The following is a 14110-nucleotide window of genomic DNA, read 5'->3' as shown; positions in this document are numbered from 1 at the left end:
GACTCATAAATATTCAAACCAACAGTCTCCCACCACATGCACGCAAACTCTGCGTGAAGTACAGCAGTGCTACAAACTGGCTTGAGTGTTTTATATTTACATTTTCCTTTTTATCTTGTTTGACAGGAGCTCTTTACAAATCTAATTCTGAATTGAGCCGTCCATTTTGATGGTTATCTTCATTCTAATTGTTTAGTTGTGATGTAGTATACGAGGCTTCGTGCTCACCTGCATCTCCTTCTCTCCGTACTTGGAGGGGTTCTTGCTGCCCTGGCTCTTCCTGCGCAGCTTCTTCAGCTCGGCCTGGCACTTCTCCAGACTCTCCCCTTTGCTCTTGTGCTCCAGCTGGTATTTCTTCAGGGCAGCCTACATGGGGGGGAAACAGCCAGAGCAACAAACACTAAATTAGGACCACAAATTAAAAAGCCTGGGTGACAGACGGTGGTGGATGAGCAAATACATAACAGTACTGCCAACCTATTTCTGAAAGTTTTTACACTAAATCCTACTTCACGAATAAAGAAATCGTCATCTCACAGAACTTTGAAACCTGCTTCAGACATGCAATTTCAATTTAAAGGTCTTATTCATTCGACTTTATTGCCATACGGACGTTATAAACTCAAAGGAAATAGATTGTATTTAGGATAAAATATGCCCTTGTCTAGTCTAAAAAAGGGTAAACATGTTCATTTGATTGTAAAGTGTTGTATATTTAACATATATTTATTATTTTTTACCCCTATCAGCAGCTATAACCCCATAATTTATTATATCTTCAGCTGTGCAATAATCAGGTTTACTCAGGTATTAACGCTGCATTTATTTGTACAGTACATTTAAACTAATATTTGTATGTATTTATACTATTCTTGCGTTTTTACCACACTTAATGATAGATCCTATTTTCAGCACTATTATTTGCACCGTTGTTATAAATATTTCTTATTTTTATTTTCTTATGATTTCTCTGTTTATATACGTATTTCTAGACTGGGAGCAAAACGTAACTCAATTTCCCCCCCTGGGGATAAATAAAGTATTTCTGATACTGGTATTTATTTATAGTTTCCTAGCCAGAGAGAGGGAAGTTCATCCCAAAGCTTGCTGCTGTTTTTAAACCCTACACCTTAAAGAAGAGCGCTTCATGCAGCTGTGAGTGTGACTACAAACAGAGTTTACTCCGTCACGGAGAGGGAAGGTGTAGGGACCGGATTGGAATTGGGCCTTAGTGTGGAAAAAATGGATAAAGATTGACGGTATGTGCCTGGCAACGACTTGTTGTGAAGTAAATGCAACGGAACGGGGGAGGGAGAATGTTATCGATGTTATCAATAGCAACTTGAATGTTTGTTTAAGTTACATTATTTCTGCATGGAATTGTTTTGAAATCTCCTTGTTGACGTATTCAAGAAGACTTTGACATCTTTTTAATCAAAGAAACAAGCTAATTCATAGAATTATTTTTTTTGTTTTGCAGGTTTGATTTTGCAACGACACATCTCCTGATTGTGCCTCTTAAAACATCATCTGTAAGTGATTACCCATCTTCAGCACATTTCAAGTTATCTCAGCGTCCTTGGTGAAAAGAATAGAAATCAGTGGCAGCCTGACAATGTGTGATTTGTAGCAACAAAACGACTGGCCCTGTCCCTCTTTACAGCCAGAGTTTATTTATTTAATTTGCTCTTTTTAATTATTTATTTATTGAGAATAACAACTTTGTTTCCGGGCTGAACCAGCTCTGTTGCTATAGTAACTGTGTCTGGTGTGCGACAAAGCTTGTGTGGATTTCCTGTACGAGGCAAAAATTGGCTGAGGAGAGCTCCTGCATGAGGGTTCAACACCCACATTTGCATACTGCGAGACACGGAGGACGCAGGTGTCCTCTAGGTAGCGTTTGGTAGCCGAAAAGAAGCTGTTGACACCGGAAGATATGACACATGCAGTGGGTGGTATTAGTGCTAAACAACCTCTAAACAATAAACTAACACACTGCTGGAATTTTACATTTTAACTTTATCTACTGTTGATCAATTTTCCAGGTCAGGAGTTTATCTGGAACTCTGATTTGCTCAACATTTCAAACATGCCTTTGCAATGGTGTTGTCTTTGCAACCCAATAACAATGAATGACTCATCCCTTCAGTCCCTCCTAGTCTTTGAGGTAAAAGCAGTACATCCAATATGGGTTGCCCTGCTATTCACGTCCAGACCGGTAGCACTAAAAGGTGTGTGAATGACAAGTGTGTAATAAGAACACCCTTCTTGCTTTAGGCGTGTCAGTTTCACAGCATGGTAGTCTGTACTTACTGTAATGTAATGACATAGAATAGAAGGGGAGAAAGGCCGCTAATGACAGGCGGGAGGGTCCAACAAACACGGGACTTTCAACCAGGAGACCGGTGTTTGGTTTGGAAGTTACGTTAGTGACGTTTGTCACGTTTACGTAGGTATTTTACTTAGTTTACGTACTTATTTCAAGCCCAACCATGACATTTTATCTAAACCTAAGTGAGTGTTTTTGTTGCTCCCTGCTGGTACTGCACCGTTCTCAAACCCAGGGTGTCAAATACCGACACTTTGTCACAGCCGTCAGCGTTAGATACCAACGCACAAAGCATCCTTTAGCAACGATAGGAGACGCACCAGGCTTTCCATTAACTACATTGTAAACTCATTTACTTTTCATGACGAGTTGGGATGAGAACGTGATGAATATTCATGCCTCGGCGAGGCAAAACGTGAAACTGACACGCTATCCTCTGGTGGACTTTGCTTTCGATTTTAATTACATATTTGTTTATACATTGTGATGTAGTGTTTTTTTATGGACTCCAGCAAGTTTCTACTGTGGTAGTATCTAATGGGGATTATGGGTAAATAATAATTTAAATAAAGCTATGACCGGCATGATATCGGTTGTCATATCTTTAACTCCCAGAAGCCGATTCTCCCCAGTGGAAAACCCCCGGAACACAGATCACACAGTGTAGTAATGGTTAGGGAGGACACAGTTGGGTATTGTGGAAAGTCTGCAGGGTGAAGCTGGGTGAACAAGATAACATCCCGATAGCATCTGCCTCATTGATGTGGAATGTTCCCCCTAATTTACAAATCAAAAGCTTGTTGACTTTTGTTTCCAGCCCTTGGACCCACAACTCTCCATCACTGGCTACTACTGCAGATAGATGATTAGATCTGATTAGAAACAGAGATGGACTTTGGTGCACTTAGAGAATCTGACCTTTGTCCTGCCAGACGTTCTCCTCTAATCTATAGGCTGTTTTGTTTTTTTGCATTTCAGGTTTACCGTGTGCCCAAATTCTGACCTCCGAGTTGTAAAACCCGGCGTACGCCATTACGCAAGACAAGAGAAAGAGAGACGGAGGCAGAGGGAGAACAAAGAGAGACACACCGCTGGGAACAGCACACACACTCTTGAAGTCGACAACAGTGAGTCTTTTTGAAGTCAAAATTTCAGATGATTAATTCATAAAAGTCTGAAGCAAAATGACTGCTATTATCGCCGCGGTGGATCTGTAGGAAATTCATTAAAAGTAATGGATGTTAAAACCGCCTCGATAAAGACGACTAAAATAGTTTATGCATTTGAACTAATAAAGTAAGAAAATATTTCCATATCTTTTTTTTTTTTGTTTCCATATACAGCCAACAGAAATTTGGCAGATGTGTATGGAGTCAAAGATTAAATCAAACACTTATGGTTTTCATTTGGAGTCAACACGGCAACATCTGATTTTACTGATAAGTCTCCCAGCAGCCTACAAACAAGCCTTCTTTCCATTTAATTTTAAGAGCAGTATATTATAATAAGTGTGTGTGTGTGTGTGTGAGTGAGTCAGTGGCTGTGAGCCGCAGCAGCTCATAACGTGGTCTTTCCAACAATACAATACAATAATGGCAACGTTATCCCATCCCCCTAAAACAACGCGCAGCAGTGCTGCTCTACACTCAGGCTGCAGCCCACTCATTCTAAAGATATCACATGTAGACCAGCTCCACACACACTCACACTCACTCCAGGAGGGCTTTATTATAATCAGTCTGCCCTTGACGGGTGAGTAGATGTGAAATATTATTTCAAATCATCACTTTAAACATCCTCTAATCGCCTCAGAGACAGACTTTGATCCAGATGTTAAAACACAACTTCGCCTCCATCTCTGCTATCACTTCGCTCAAATTAGGCCTCGGCAGATTTGATGTAACGTGATATACGAAGCGCTACAAAATGAGGCTTATTGAGGCTGAGGTGTCAGATACTCACAGTGAGATAGCGGGAGTCCAGGTCCACCTTCTTCTCCAGCTCAGAGAGCAGCTCGTTGTGGAAGGATTTCAACTGAGGAGGAAGCACAAAAACAAAATAAATATACAATTCAATGGCTAAATCCTCCACAGAGGCTGCATGCAGATACAGAGGTCGACGACAAAGTTGTCTCAATAGACAAATAAGTTATTAAAATACATGTGTTATCTTCATTTACTCAGTCACTGAATAAATGTTTTATCAACAAAGTGCCGGCCTGTGAAGCCTCTCTCAGCTTGCAAATCACTGTCACTGTCACTGATTCAGCGCTATCTGACACAATATTTAGTCACGGGATTGTAAACTGACCTGCCTGAACAACCGGCGACCAAATCAGAACAAAATCTGCTCTGCTCTGCTCTGCTGACATTCATTTATTACATATACTAACTGTCATTGATAACATTAAAGGCAGGGTTGGTGTATTAGTTAAATGCTCTGACAAAAAAAGAAGAAAAAAAACAGTATCTGTGGCTGTTGCAGGACTGTAATAATAGGCTACCTGCCTGTGCGCACTCTGCCCGTATACTCATGCACGTCACTGGAGTGTTCTACAAGCTGCCAGCTTGACAGCTGTGAGTACTAACAATAGCCATGTTCGCCGTTCACGATCATTATGATATGTTTATGTTCATAAAGTTAATTTTGGGGGAGTGGCTTTGGAGGGAGGCCTGAAGCGACAGACTGTGAGTGTTGCTGACTTGGTGACTTTCTCTCTAGATTAAGGGACTTTTGGAGCGAGTGCTGTTTAGATACTTTCATTGGAAAAGAGTTGGCAACACTTGGATTGTTTTTTTTTCGACTGGATCATTTTTAAAAATCTACTTTTGCTAGGATTTTAAGACTGCCCACCATGCCTTTAATTATCTTAAATAACATTTTACATAATCATGGAAAGTTTTTTTTTCCTCAATTTATAATCTTTATGATGCCATATTATGGTCGTAGGTAAAAAAAAAAAAAAAATACATTTATGAGAAAAAAATGGATATTCTCTGAGATTAAAGTGGCCAATTTACGAAAACATTTTTTTTTTTTTACAAATTTGCAAGATTATAAAGTCATAAATTTACGTGAGAAATATCTCGGGAAAATAGTGCAAAACTGTGGTAATGATAAATAGGTTTTTTTCTGTTTTGTTGAAGTACCACATCACTTCACTTTGCAAGGTTGAATCAACCTCTTGAACACTGCGGTAACGTGAGCCGCCGAGTGCAAAATATATCATATTCATGACTTTATTATCTCACAAATTTGTGAGTTGTTTCTTTTAAATGTGCCACTTTAATCTCAGAGAAAGTTTTTTCTCATAAATTTACAACTTAAATCAAGTTTTTTTCTCGGATTATTACCCTCCTCCCCCAGCTCCATGATTATTTTCTTTTTCAACTTTTGCACTGCCATAAATCTTTGAAATGAACTGAATAAAAGAATCTAAATTGAAAGTCAGGTTTTGATAAGTAACATGTGCATCGGTTAATATATGTGCGACAGGTTAGTATCTGTCCTACATTTAAATCATATAGTTAGACAGAATCCCAGCAGACTTAAACAGGAAGGAACAGATCAGATTTGGGGAATGTAATCTTCTAATTTAGCTGGTTCAGCTCAAAGTGGCTGAAAGCGTTTTTTGCAGAGCGAGGACTGTGGATTTAATTCCTGATTTCTTAGACTGGAGTCATGCTGAGGAGCTACATGTAACACTGAAGGATCAGTATGTAGAAGAAAAAGGATTACATACATATGGACTGCAGGCATAGAGGCAGGTAGACGAGCACCTAATGTATAGCCCAGGGCGTCCTCTATACTGGACACACACTAATGAACTCTATATTAACTCGTCACGCAAGCATAATACCCAGAATGCCATACTGTTCAATTAACTCCCTCCACTTCCCCAGCCACCTCCTGTATTAGCAGCTTGGATTTATACGAGCTCAGCGTGTCGGTTCATTCAATACGTGTTCATTTAATTATCGTGTACTGCCCACAGGGGCTCCAGAGCTCAGGGACAACAACTATTGTTAAAATATTACATTAGGAGACCTTTTACATTGCCAGGGTTTTATTATAGAGAGAGAGCTGTGGTGTTGAAGCACACAGCGAACAACCCTTTGAGCTTAGAATACCAACCATCTCCTCTAGCTGCACTTGGATCTGTCTGTGGACCTCCGCCATCTGGAACAGCACATCCCCTGCACACAGAGAGAGAAAGAGAGGGAGACAGGGAACACATGAACAACACTCAACAGCACAAGCATTCCTAGAGCAGAGAGACAGAGAGGAGAGAGGCAGCAGAGAGAAACAGAGAGACCCCAGCGTGCAAAAGCTCATGCAGTAATACACAAACATACAGGACACGTGACTTGTCACTGGGACAACGAAGAACATGATGGAAGTTGGTTTTTTTTAACAGAAAACAGAGAAAATGAAACAATAACAAGTGATGACAAAAATGGGGGAGACAAAATGCTTTAAATTAAATTCTGGTTCTTCAAGCGTGTGAGTGCTGATGTCTCGTGGAGATCAAACATTTTGCCTTTCTTTCTTTGATTAATCTTAACATCAGGCAACGTGATTTCTACCAGAACAACAAAATAAAATAAAAACACCTCAAAGAAAGGTTAAAGTCTCCACACAAAAAAAAAGGAAAGAACCAAAAAAAGGGAGGGTCATGCAGCTATTAGTGAAGAGTGTTTCATTGTCATATACCTACAGGCTGCCTCTTCTGAATATGCAGTGCATTGTCGAGAAAAAGGAAAACAAAGAGCTACATTGAGCGAAGGACACATATACATAGAGAGACCTGGTGGAGAGACAGAAAGATGACACACGTACATTTCCGTGACCAAAAAAGGTCCAAAGCCCCTTAGCTTTACGGGTTATTGCCTAGTGAAAACAAGCTAGTATTAAAGGTGTTATTAATAAAATGTTGATGTAGAGAAATATTTAAAAAAAATGATCTTTTAGCTTTTAGGAAGGTGCCGAATAAAATTGTATTTTACTGAAAAAAAATTATGATTGTGAATTATTCATTTAGAAAAATTTGGCGGGTCCAAAATGAACGTTTTGTTTATCTCTGTGGAAGATATCTAACAGTTGGTTCCCACTTCTAACAAGGCTTGTGAGCCAATAGTAAAACAACGTTGGTATCACGTGGGTAAGTTAGTGTGGAAAAAAAGGGATAAATGGCTGAGATTGATGGTAAGCGCCTGGCAACCACATGTTGTGAAGTAAATGCAAAGAGACAGGGGGAGGGAGAATGCGACATCTAGTGGCTTGACGTTATCAATGTTACCAAATAGCACCTTTAAAAATATGGAGTTACTTTTGTGTCTTTCTTATGCAATCAAACTAAATAGATTTGAGAGCAAAACACTGCAATCAAAAAAATGTTTTATTGCAAGTAAAATAAATTTGTGATTAAAAAATGTATTAATGAGAATTCAAAGGTTTTGTTTGTTGTTGAATCTCGTGGGCGGGACCAACACTGAAAGATGTAAGACACGTCTCTATTTGCTGGTCTCGACCGCAGTGACAGCTTGGCAACGTCCACTGTTGGATTCGCAAGCAAAACCTTTCAATCACAAATTTATTTTACTTGCAATAAAACATTTTTTGATTGCAGTGTTGATAGTTTTGTTCTTAAATCTATTTTTAGAATTATATATATAAACTGTATACAGTATAATAGTTAATATAATAAAGACACAAAGGTAACTCCATATAATAATGGTTTATATTGATTATTCAGGAAACATACTTTAATACATTTAACTGTATATTGATTTTAGAGAGAAGTGAGTAGAGCTCAATAAGAGGCCAGCAATGAAAATATCAATAATGTTGTGACAGGTCATATTGTGGTATCATAAATGAGAATCGAAATAGCATTTATTGGCAAAGCAATAGCATTTAAATCTCAAATTCTGGCTAAGCAAGACTGAACTGTGGTAAAATATCATTTATCCTTGTCTTACTGCAGAAACACAGAAGTGCTGGACATTTGAGGCTGAGTAGGAGCTGCGTACCGAAGTGCAATAGAGAGAGAGCACATTGGATTTTTCAATCTCACGCTCCCCCGCTGTGTCCTCTTTTTGAAAGCGGACCTGTAAGAGTATACGTCATCTCAACTGTTCTCAAAATGCTTCGTAAGTGAAATCAGAAACTTGTGCTAAAGTGGTTTCAGTACGAACTTTATAGGCCTCGCACCAAAGGGCTTTGGAGTGGTCTCCGTCTCAACACACAGCACACGTACAGTACAATGCAAGTAGCTATACAGACAGACAGTGAAGCAGGTTGGAGCATTAAGACTGTATGGAGGCACAAACAAATACAATATGTTGTTAATAATTTGTATTATATGTGTATTATAAGATGAATGAATGTGATATGAATGTACATGTGTCTTGTGTCTATAAATGTATTAATGGTTTATGTTAGTCCATTCTAGGATAGTATACTGCATACTATCTTACACATCAAGGTATGATATGTTTGTTGGAAAGCATGAAATTAAATAAAGGAAAATATGTACAAAAACTACTTAGAAGTGGAAAAAAGTTTCATTCTAATTTTTGTAGTGAAGTAACACATAAGGTCCCCCAGCATCTATAAGCAACATGGTTTATAACATACTATAATATAGTTGTAAGCATACAATACAGTATTTGTCAATAATTATAACGTCACTTATGAAGACATATTTTATATCATTACAACAACTCTATTGTCATTCATTATTCGTTTATACCAAGAGAAGTGAGTTATAATTGTTGACAAATACGTAAGGGATAATGTACAGCGAGCCGGTCATTGTTGTGAAATAAACCCCGACACGAAGCGAAGGTGTCTTGTATCGCCCTGAAGGGGTTTATTTCACAACAATGACCTGCTAGCTGTACATTATCCAGCTTATTACACGGCTACTTACTTAAGAAATCAATCATTTGACACAGAAACGGTCCTCCAGAGTCCAAGATCAAAACTGTGCCCATAGCAACGGTCTGTTATACATAGCAACGGTCTGCTATAAAGAAATAACAGACCGTGGAACGCCATGATTGACCAATCAGAATCGAGTATTCAACAAAGCCGTGTAATTAATATAAATAATCACTTATATAGGCTTTCAACTACATTGTAGTGTTTTTATTCAATGTTTATAAGCTGCTTACAAATGCTAAATAGGGGGACTTAAATTAAAGCGTTACAATGACCAATCACGGATCTTTTTCAAAAAGGGGTTTAACTGATATAAATAATGACCTACTAATTAGTCAAATCATCATCATCACCAGAAACATGAACATCTGTGAAGCAAAATCAAACATATGGTTCAGAAGATTTATTTTTTTTATGATAACATGCTAAATTCAGTTCCATCACTGGCCCTACAACTCGTATGTACCAAAGACGTTCAGGCCTTTTGCCCACGGTGCAACAACCTGCTGATCTTGAGCCTCACAGGAGCAGCGAGAAGCAGGCCAGAGCCTCCCGTCAGTTCCCAGCAGCCCCGCTAAGCAGCTTACAGATACTCATCCCTGATCACAGCCCTTCAGGCTTAGAAACCCTGGCATTCTGTCGGCGGCTTCAACTAGCTGGATCAATTAGCAAATGAGCAGCCATCGCCGTGCACACACACACAAACACACACAGAGGCTCACACACGTAAACCGGTAGGACAGGGTGTTTGCAAAGAAGCCAGAAAGGTATAAAAATGAATGAATCTGCAATGAGTTCTCATCTTGTCATCTGCAGTTTCATTGCTGCACAATGTACCACAGCATAGAGGAGGAAAAAAAAAAAAAAAGAAATTCACACTTTGGAGATGCAAACAGTTACCATGGCAACTTCGGTATCATATCGCACAACAACACAGAAAATTGGACTGCAGCCTTCAGGGGCGGTTAACAACGGCAGATAATTCGATCAAGAATCAATAAAGAGGCATAATGTGGAGAATCTGAGTGTGTTGTGCAACAATATTGTTTCGTGCAGGCGTGACACAACCTGACGAGGATATCCGCATACCAGCTAGGAGCTCCATGACAGACGGCTCAATAGCCACGGTGACAAAGTCATGTACACACACAGCAACAACTCTCTTGTCATGACTGTATCAATAAGCTCGCTTAAACCCCGCCTGTGTCCCTGGGAGAAAACAATAGCTCCTCTGTGGTCGATCTGCACCTGCAGCTCACAGCGACAAGCAGCCACACGCCCGCTAGCTTTAAACCACTGAGTCAGAGAAGGAAGCACGGACCTGGGTGCACATGAACAGACTGTCCCCTGAAGTATGACATCAGCTTTGTGTAGATGTATCGACTGCTTGTGTAACAGAAGCGATGCATACACCCACACAGGTAGAGAAGAAGAAAAATGTGGGCTACGAAGCAGAAAAAAAAAAAAAATTAAATAAAAAAAAGTGGAAGTGGAGAGAACACGAGAGAGACAGAGATGGAGAGAATGGAGGAGGTGGATGGAGAGAAACTGAATCACTGGTGAAGGTCAAGTCGGATTCACTACGGGTTGTCATGGAAGCAGGATAATGCTAGGGTCGTTGCCATGGGAGAAGTTGCAAGATGAGGGGCAGCGGCTGCAAAGTGTTGCGTTACAAAACACTGTTCAAAGGATCTACACCCGTACTATCAGCTATCATCACATCAGCAGCTACGCTTCCCCCCCGGGGGGGAGAGTGGAGTGATCCCACCTGGAGAGTCTATGTGTGTGTCTGTGTGTGTGTGTACAGTGTGTGGGACTAAACAGTACAGCGATGTTAATACCTGCCTAGTCCTAAGGGAAACAAACAAGTGGCAAAGATAATGGGGCAGAGGGATAACGTGCCAGACGTAGATAATAGCTGAGAGTCTGGGTGGCCATGTGTGTGTGTGTGTGTGTGTGTGTGAGGACACTCTCTGTGAAACCACAACATATAAACACACTTAATCTCGGAGTGAGGGCAGTTTATGCTTACAGTTCAACCCTCTCTCTCTCTCTCTCTCTCACACACACTCATTTTGTGAACTGGCTGATAAACTCAGTTTGAACTCTTCCCTCCCCCCCACTTCAGAAAAATGATTGATATGACGGGTTACTAAAATCGGAAGCTCCGCCATCACAGCTGTTCAACCTACTAACCCGATATAAGTTTGTCCAGCAATGGTGTCATGCATTTAGGCCATAATGAAGGCTTACCTAACAGCCTTACTGACTGTGAAAGAGAAGTGGGCCACAGCGCTGTTACAAGTAATCTTTATGTTTGTTCGGAGAAGGTCTCAGGTAGGGTGTCGTGCATTGTCTGCTGGATAAGACTGTTATGTAGTAAATCCAAACCATCCGGTATCAGCGAGCCAAAACCTCTTTTTAAGCCGCTGTTCCACCGGGCCTCAACCGCACAACACGTAACAGCAACACTCTACTTCTGTAGAGTAACATTTAACAAAGAAAGCATAATAGTTGTTTAAATACTAGTTTATTTTAAGCTCAACAACAACATACCATGAGTCTTAAGTCAAAGCCTCATGGGAGTTTTTGAATGCTAACAATTAAAGGTGTAACGATACATCAACCTGGATCGATATATAATCCTATATCATTGATGCAAATAAAATAATCGATAATATCGATACATATTGTCATCTTTAAGATACAACTTTAATTTGAAATTTACCACTTTATATTTATTATTTTTATTAAAAGAACAGATTGTTTTTTGAACTTGTGATGTACACCCCTCCTAACAACATGATTAGGTGTTTAAAATTATTAATAAGTTACATTAACTACTACTTACTGTAGTGTTTAGTAGAAGTTACATTAGAGTAGGGACAGAAACCCAGGTATCAATCGCAATACCTGATGAAAAAAGAAGCCAATTCAGAAGCGTTGCAGGACTTTGGGTTGAAGCAAATATAAAAAAAACATAAATCTAACATTTACTTCATGTCAGCTCTCCATTCCATGAATTCCTGCTCCTTTATTATGCAGAAACTAATAGCTGCATAGCTGATATGTCTGCATGAGTAGCTGATTGGTCCAGAGCCTCGTAGTGGGCTGGTTCGCGTATCATGTTTCTGAGGTCATGACCTGCATCTGGTTGTACAAGGCTAAGGGTCATCACCCCATTAAGATATCTCCATGACAAAACCTGTGTGATATCCGTCATGAAAGATAAACGTATATATGTTTCACATTGTCTCCAAGGATTGAAACAAGATTTAGAGGTATAATAACTTAACAGAAACCTGCACGATGCTGAGGAAAAACAATCCATGACTTAAACTCTCATAAAAAAAGTACGCCCCCTTTGATTACTGCAGCACAAAACCCCCTTTTCATAATTTATCTGCTTTTACTTGTTGCCGAAAGCAAACTCAGGAGAAACGTAGAGGGACAAAGGAAGGGAGAAAGAGAAAGTGAAATAATAGTGAGTTTGTGGGTGGGTGTGGAATCCTTTAAAAGATCCGGGGTGTTTTTGTCTCTCCGCTGTTTTGCGACAAAGTCCTCTAAGAATCAAAACACGAAGTTCAAAGGGAAGATTGAAGAAAGCGTTACATAAAAGAGAAACCGATTTTGTTCCAGGGCAAATTAGGCAGACAGAGAGAGTGGAGTGAAAAATGGAGTGATGGGGGAAAATCCCTGGAGAATGCAGTAATAACAAGTGATACCTCAAAGCAGCAGAAAAGAAACTGACGTGAACTCGTAGCACACCGTTTTAAGCTTAAATGACGGCGCCGTTTTTCTCCAAAGCTGTGGAGCAGAGCCTTGAGTCATGCATCTACCTGTTGAGGTATGGAGACTCAAGGAGGGGCTGAGTGTGTGTGTGTGTGTGTGTGTTATTTGATCTAGCCTGTTAAACGCCCAGAAACCAGGGTCAATAAGGGTCTCCAAACACAGGGCGTATTCAAGTTGGACTATGCACTAGTGAGAGGGAAATGGATTGCATGCAGTTATTATTTTAACTCATTAAAAAGTGGGTAAAACGATGCTGAAAGGGCAGGATTAAGAAAAGACGTTGCAGCAGCTACTATTGCACTTGAGTTTATGTCCACACACAGATATGAGAGCAATGACATATGCAAAAAAACACACAGCGCAAATGATGCCTGATATTATAAAACTGTGATCCTTTCCTAATGACAAATACTTCAGGGGCTCTTGCATAATCATGACAGACAACATCTGAAACCCACACACCTACAAAATGCAGATTTGCACACATCACAAAACCAAATCAGCCTCAGCTGTAGGGCTGTGTGTTGGCAAGAATCTGGCGATACGATACGTATCATGATACGGGGGTGACGATTCAATATATCGCGATTTTTTTCAAATATAATTTTAGGAAAACTGTCATAGTATAAAGAACACACCATCTGAGTAAAAAAGTCACTATGTGAAATGGTTACTATGGGGACTAACATCATTACACATGAATACAATTGGACTCATTGGATCCACAAGAGTCTCAGCTTTACAGTGATACCCAATGTATGTAATTCTAAAACTGATTAGGGGACATAACACATTTGTACTGCATTGACTTTGCCCCAAACTGCCTGTGATTATCATAAAGTGGGCATGTCTGTAAAGGGGAGACTCGTGGGTACCCATAAAATCCATTTTCATTCACATATCTTGAGGTCAGAGGTCAAGGGACCCCTTTGAAATTGGCCATGCCGGTTTTTCCTTGCCAAAATTTAGCGAAAGTTTGGAGCATTATTGAGTCTCCTTCCTGACAAGCTAGCACGACATGGTTGGTACTAATGGATTCCTTAG

The 14110-nt window shown here is 39.9% G+C and overlaps 1 protein-coding gene across 8 annotated transcripts in view; it reads right to left on the bottom strand.

Annotated features, from left to right (window-relative positions):
• The window catches only part of baiap2a (BAR/IMD domain containing adaptor protein 2a), a 68060-nt gene that overhangs the window by 19781 nt on the left and 34169 nt on the right, over positions 1-14110 (bottom strand). For 6 of the 8 annotated variants that reach the window (XM_037793398.1, XM_037793404.1, XM_037793403.1 and 3 more), the window contains exons 4-7: positions 6685-6702; positions 6464-6525; positions 4292-4363; positions 229-366 (exon numbers count right to left, since the gene is read on the bottom strand). In XM_037793398.1, coding sequence (XP_037649326.1) covers positions 229-366; positions 4292-4363; positions 6464-6525; positions 6685-6702 — 290 coding nt within the window. The remainder of the gene's footprint in view (positions 1-228; positions 367-4291; positions 4364-6463; positions 6526-6684; positions 6703-14110) is intronic. The other 2 variants (XM_037793400.1, XM_037793399.1) reach the window with 1 other exon arrangement.

The sequence above is a fragment of the Sebastes umbrosus genome, chromosome 14 (assembly GCF_015220745.1).
Source record: "Sebastes umbrosus isolate fSebUmb1 chromosome 14, fSebUmb1.pri, whole genome shotgun sequence".
NCBI classification, from domain to species: domain Eukaryota; kingdom Metazoa; phylum Chordata; class Actinopteri; order Perciformes; family Sebastidae; genus Sebastes; species Sebastes umbrosus.
This window is presented reverse-complemented; position numbering and strand designations above follow the sequence as displayed.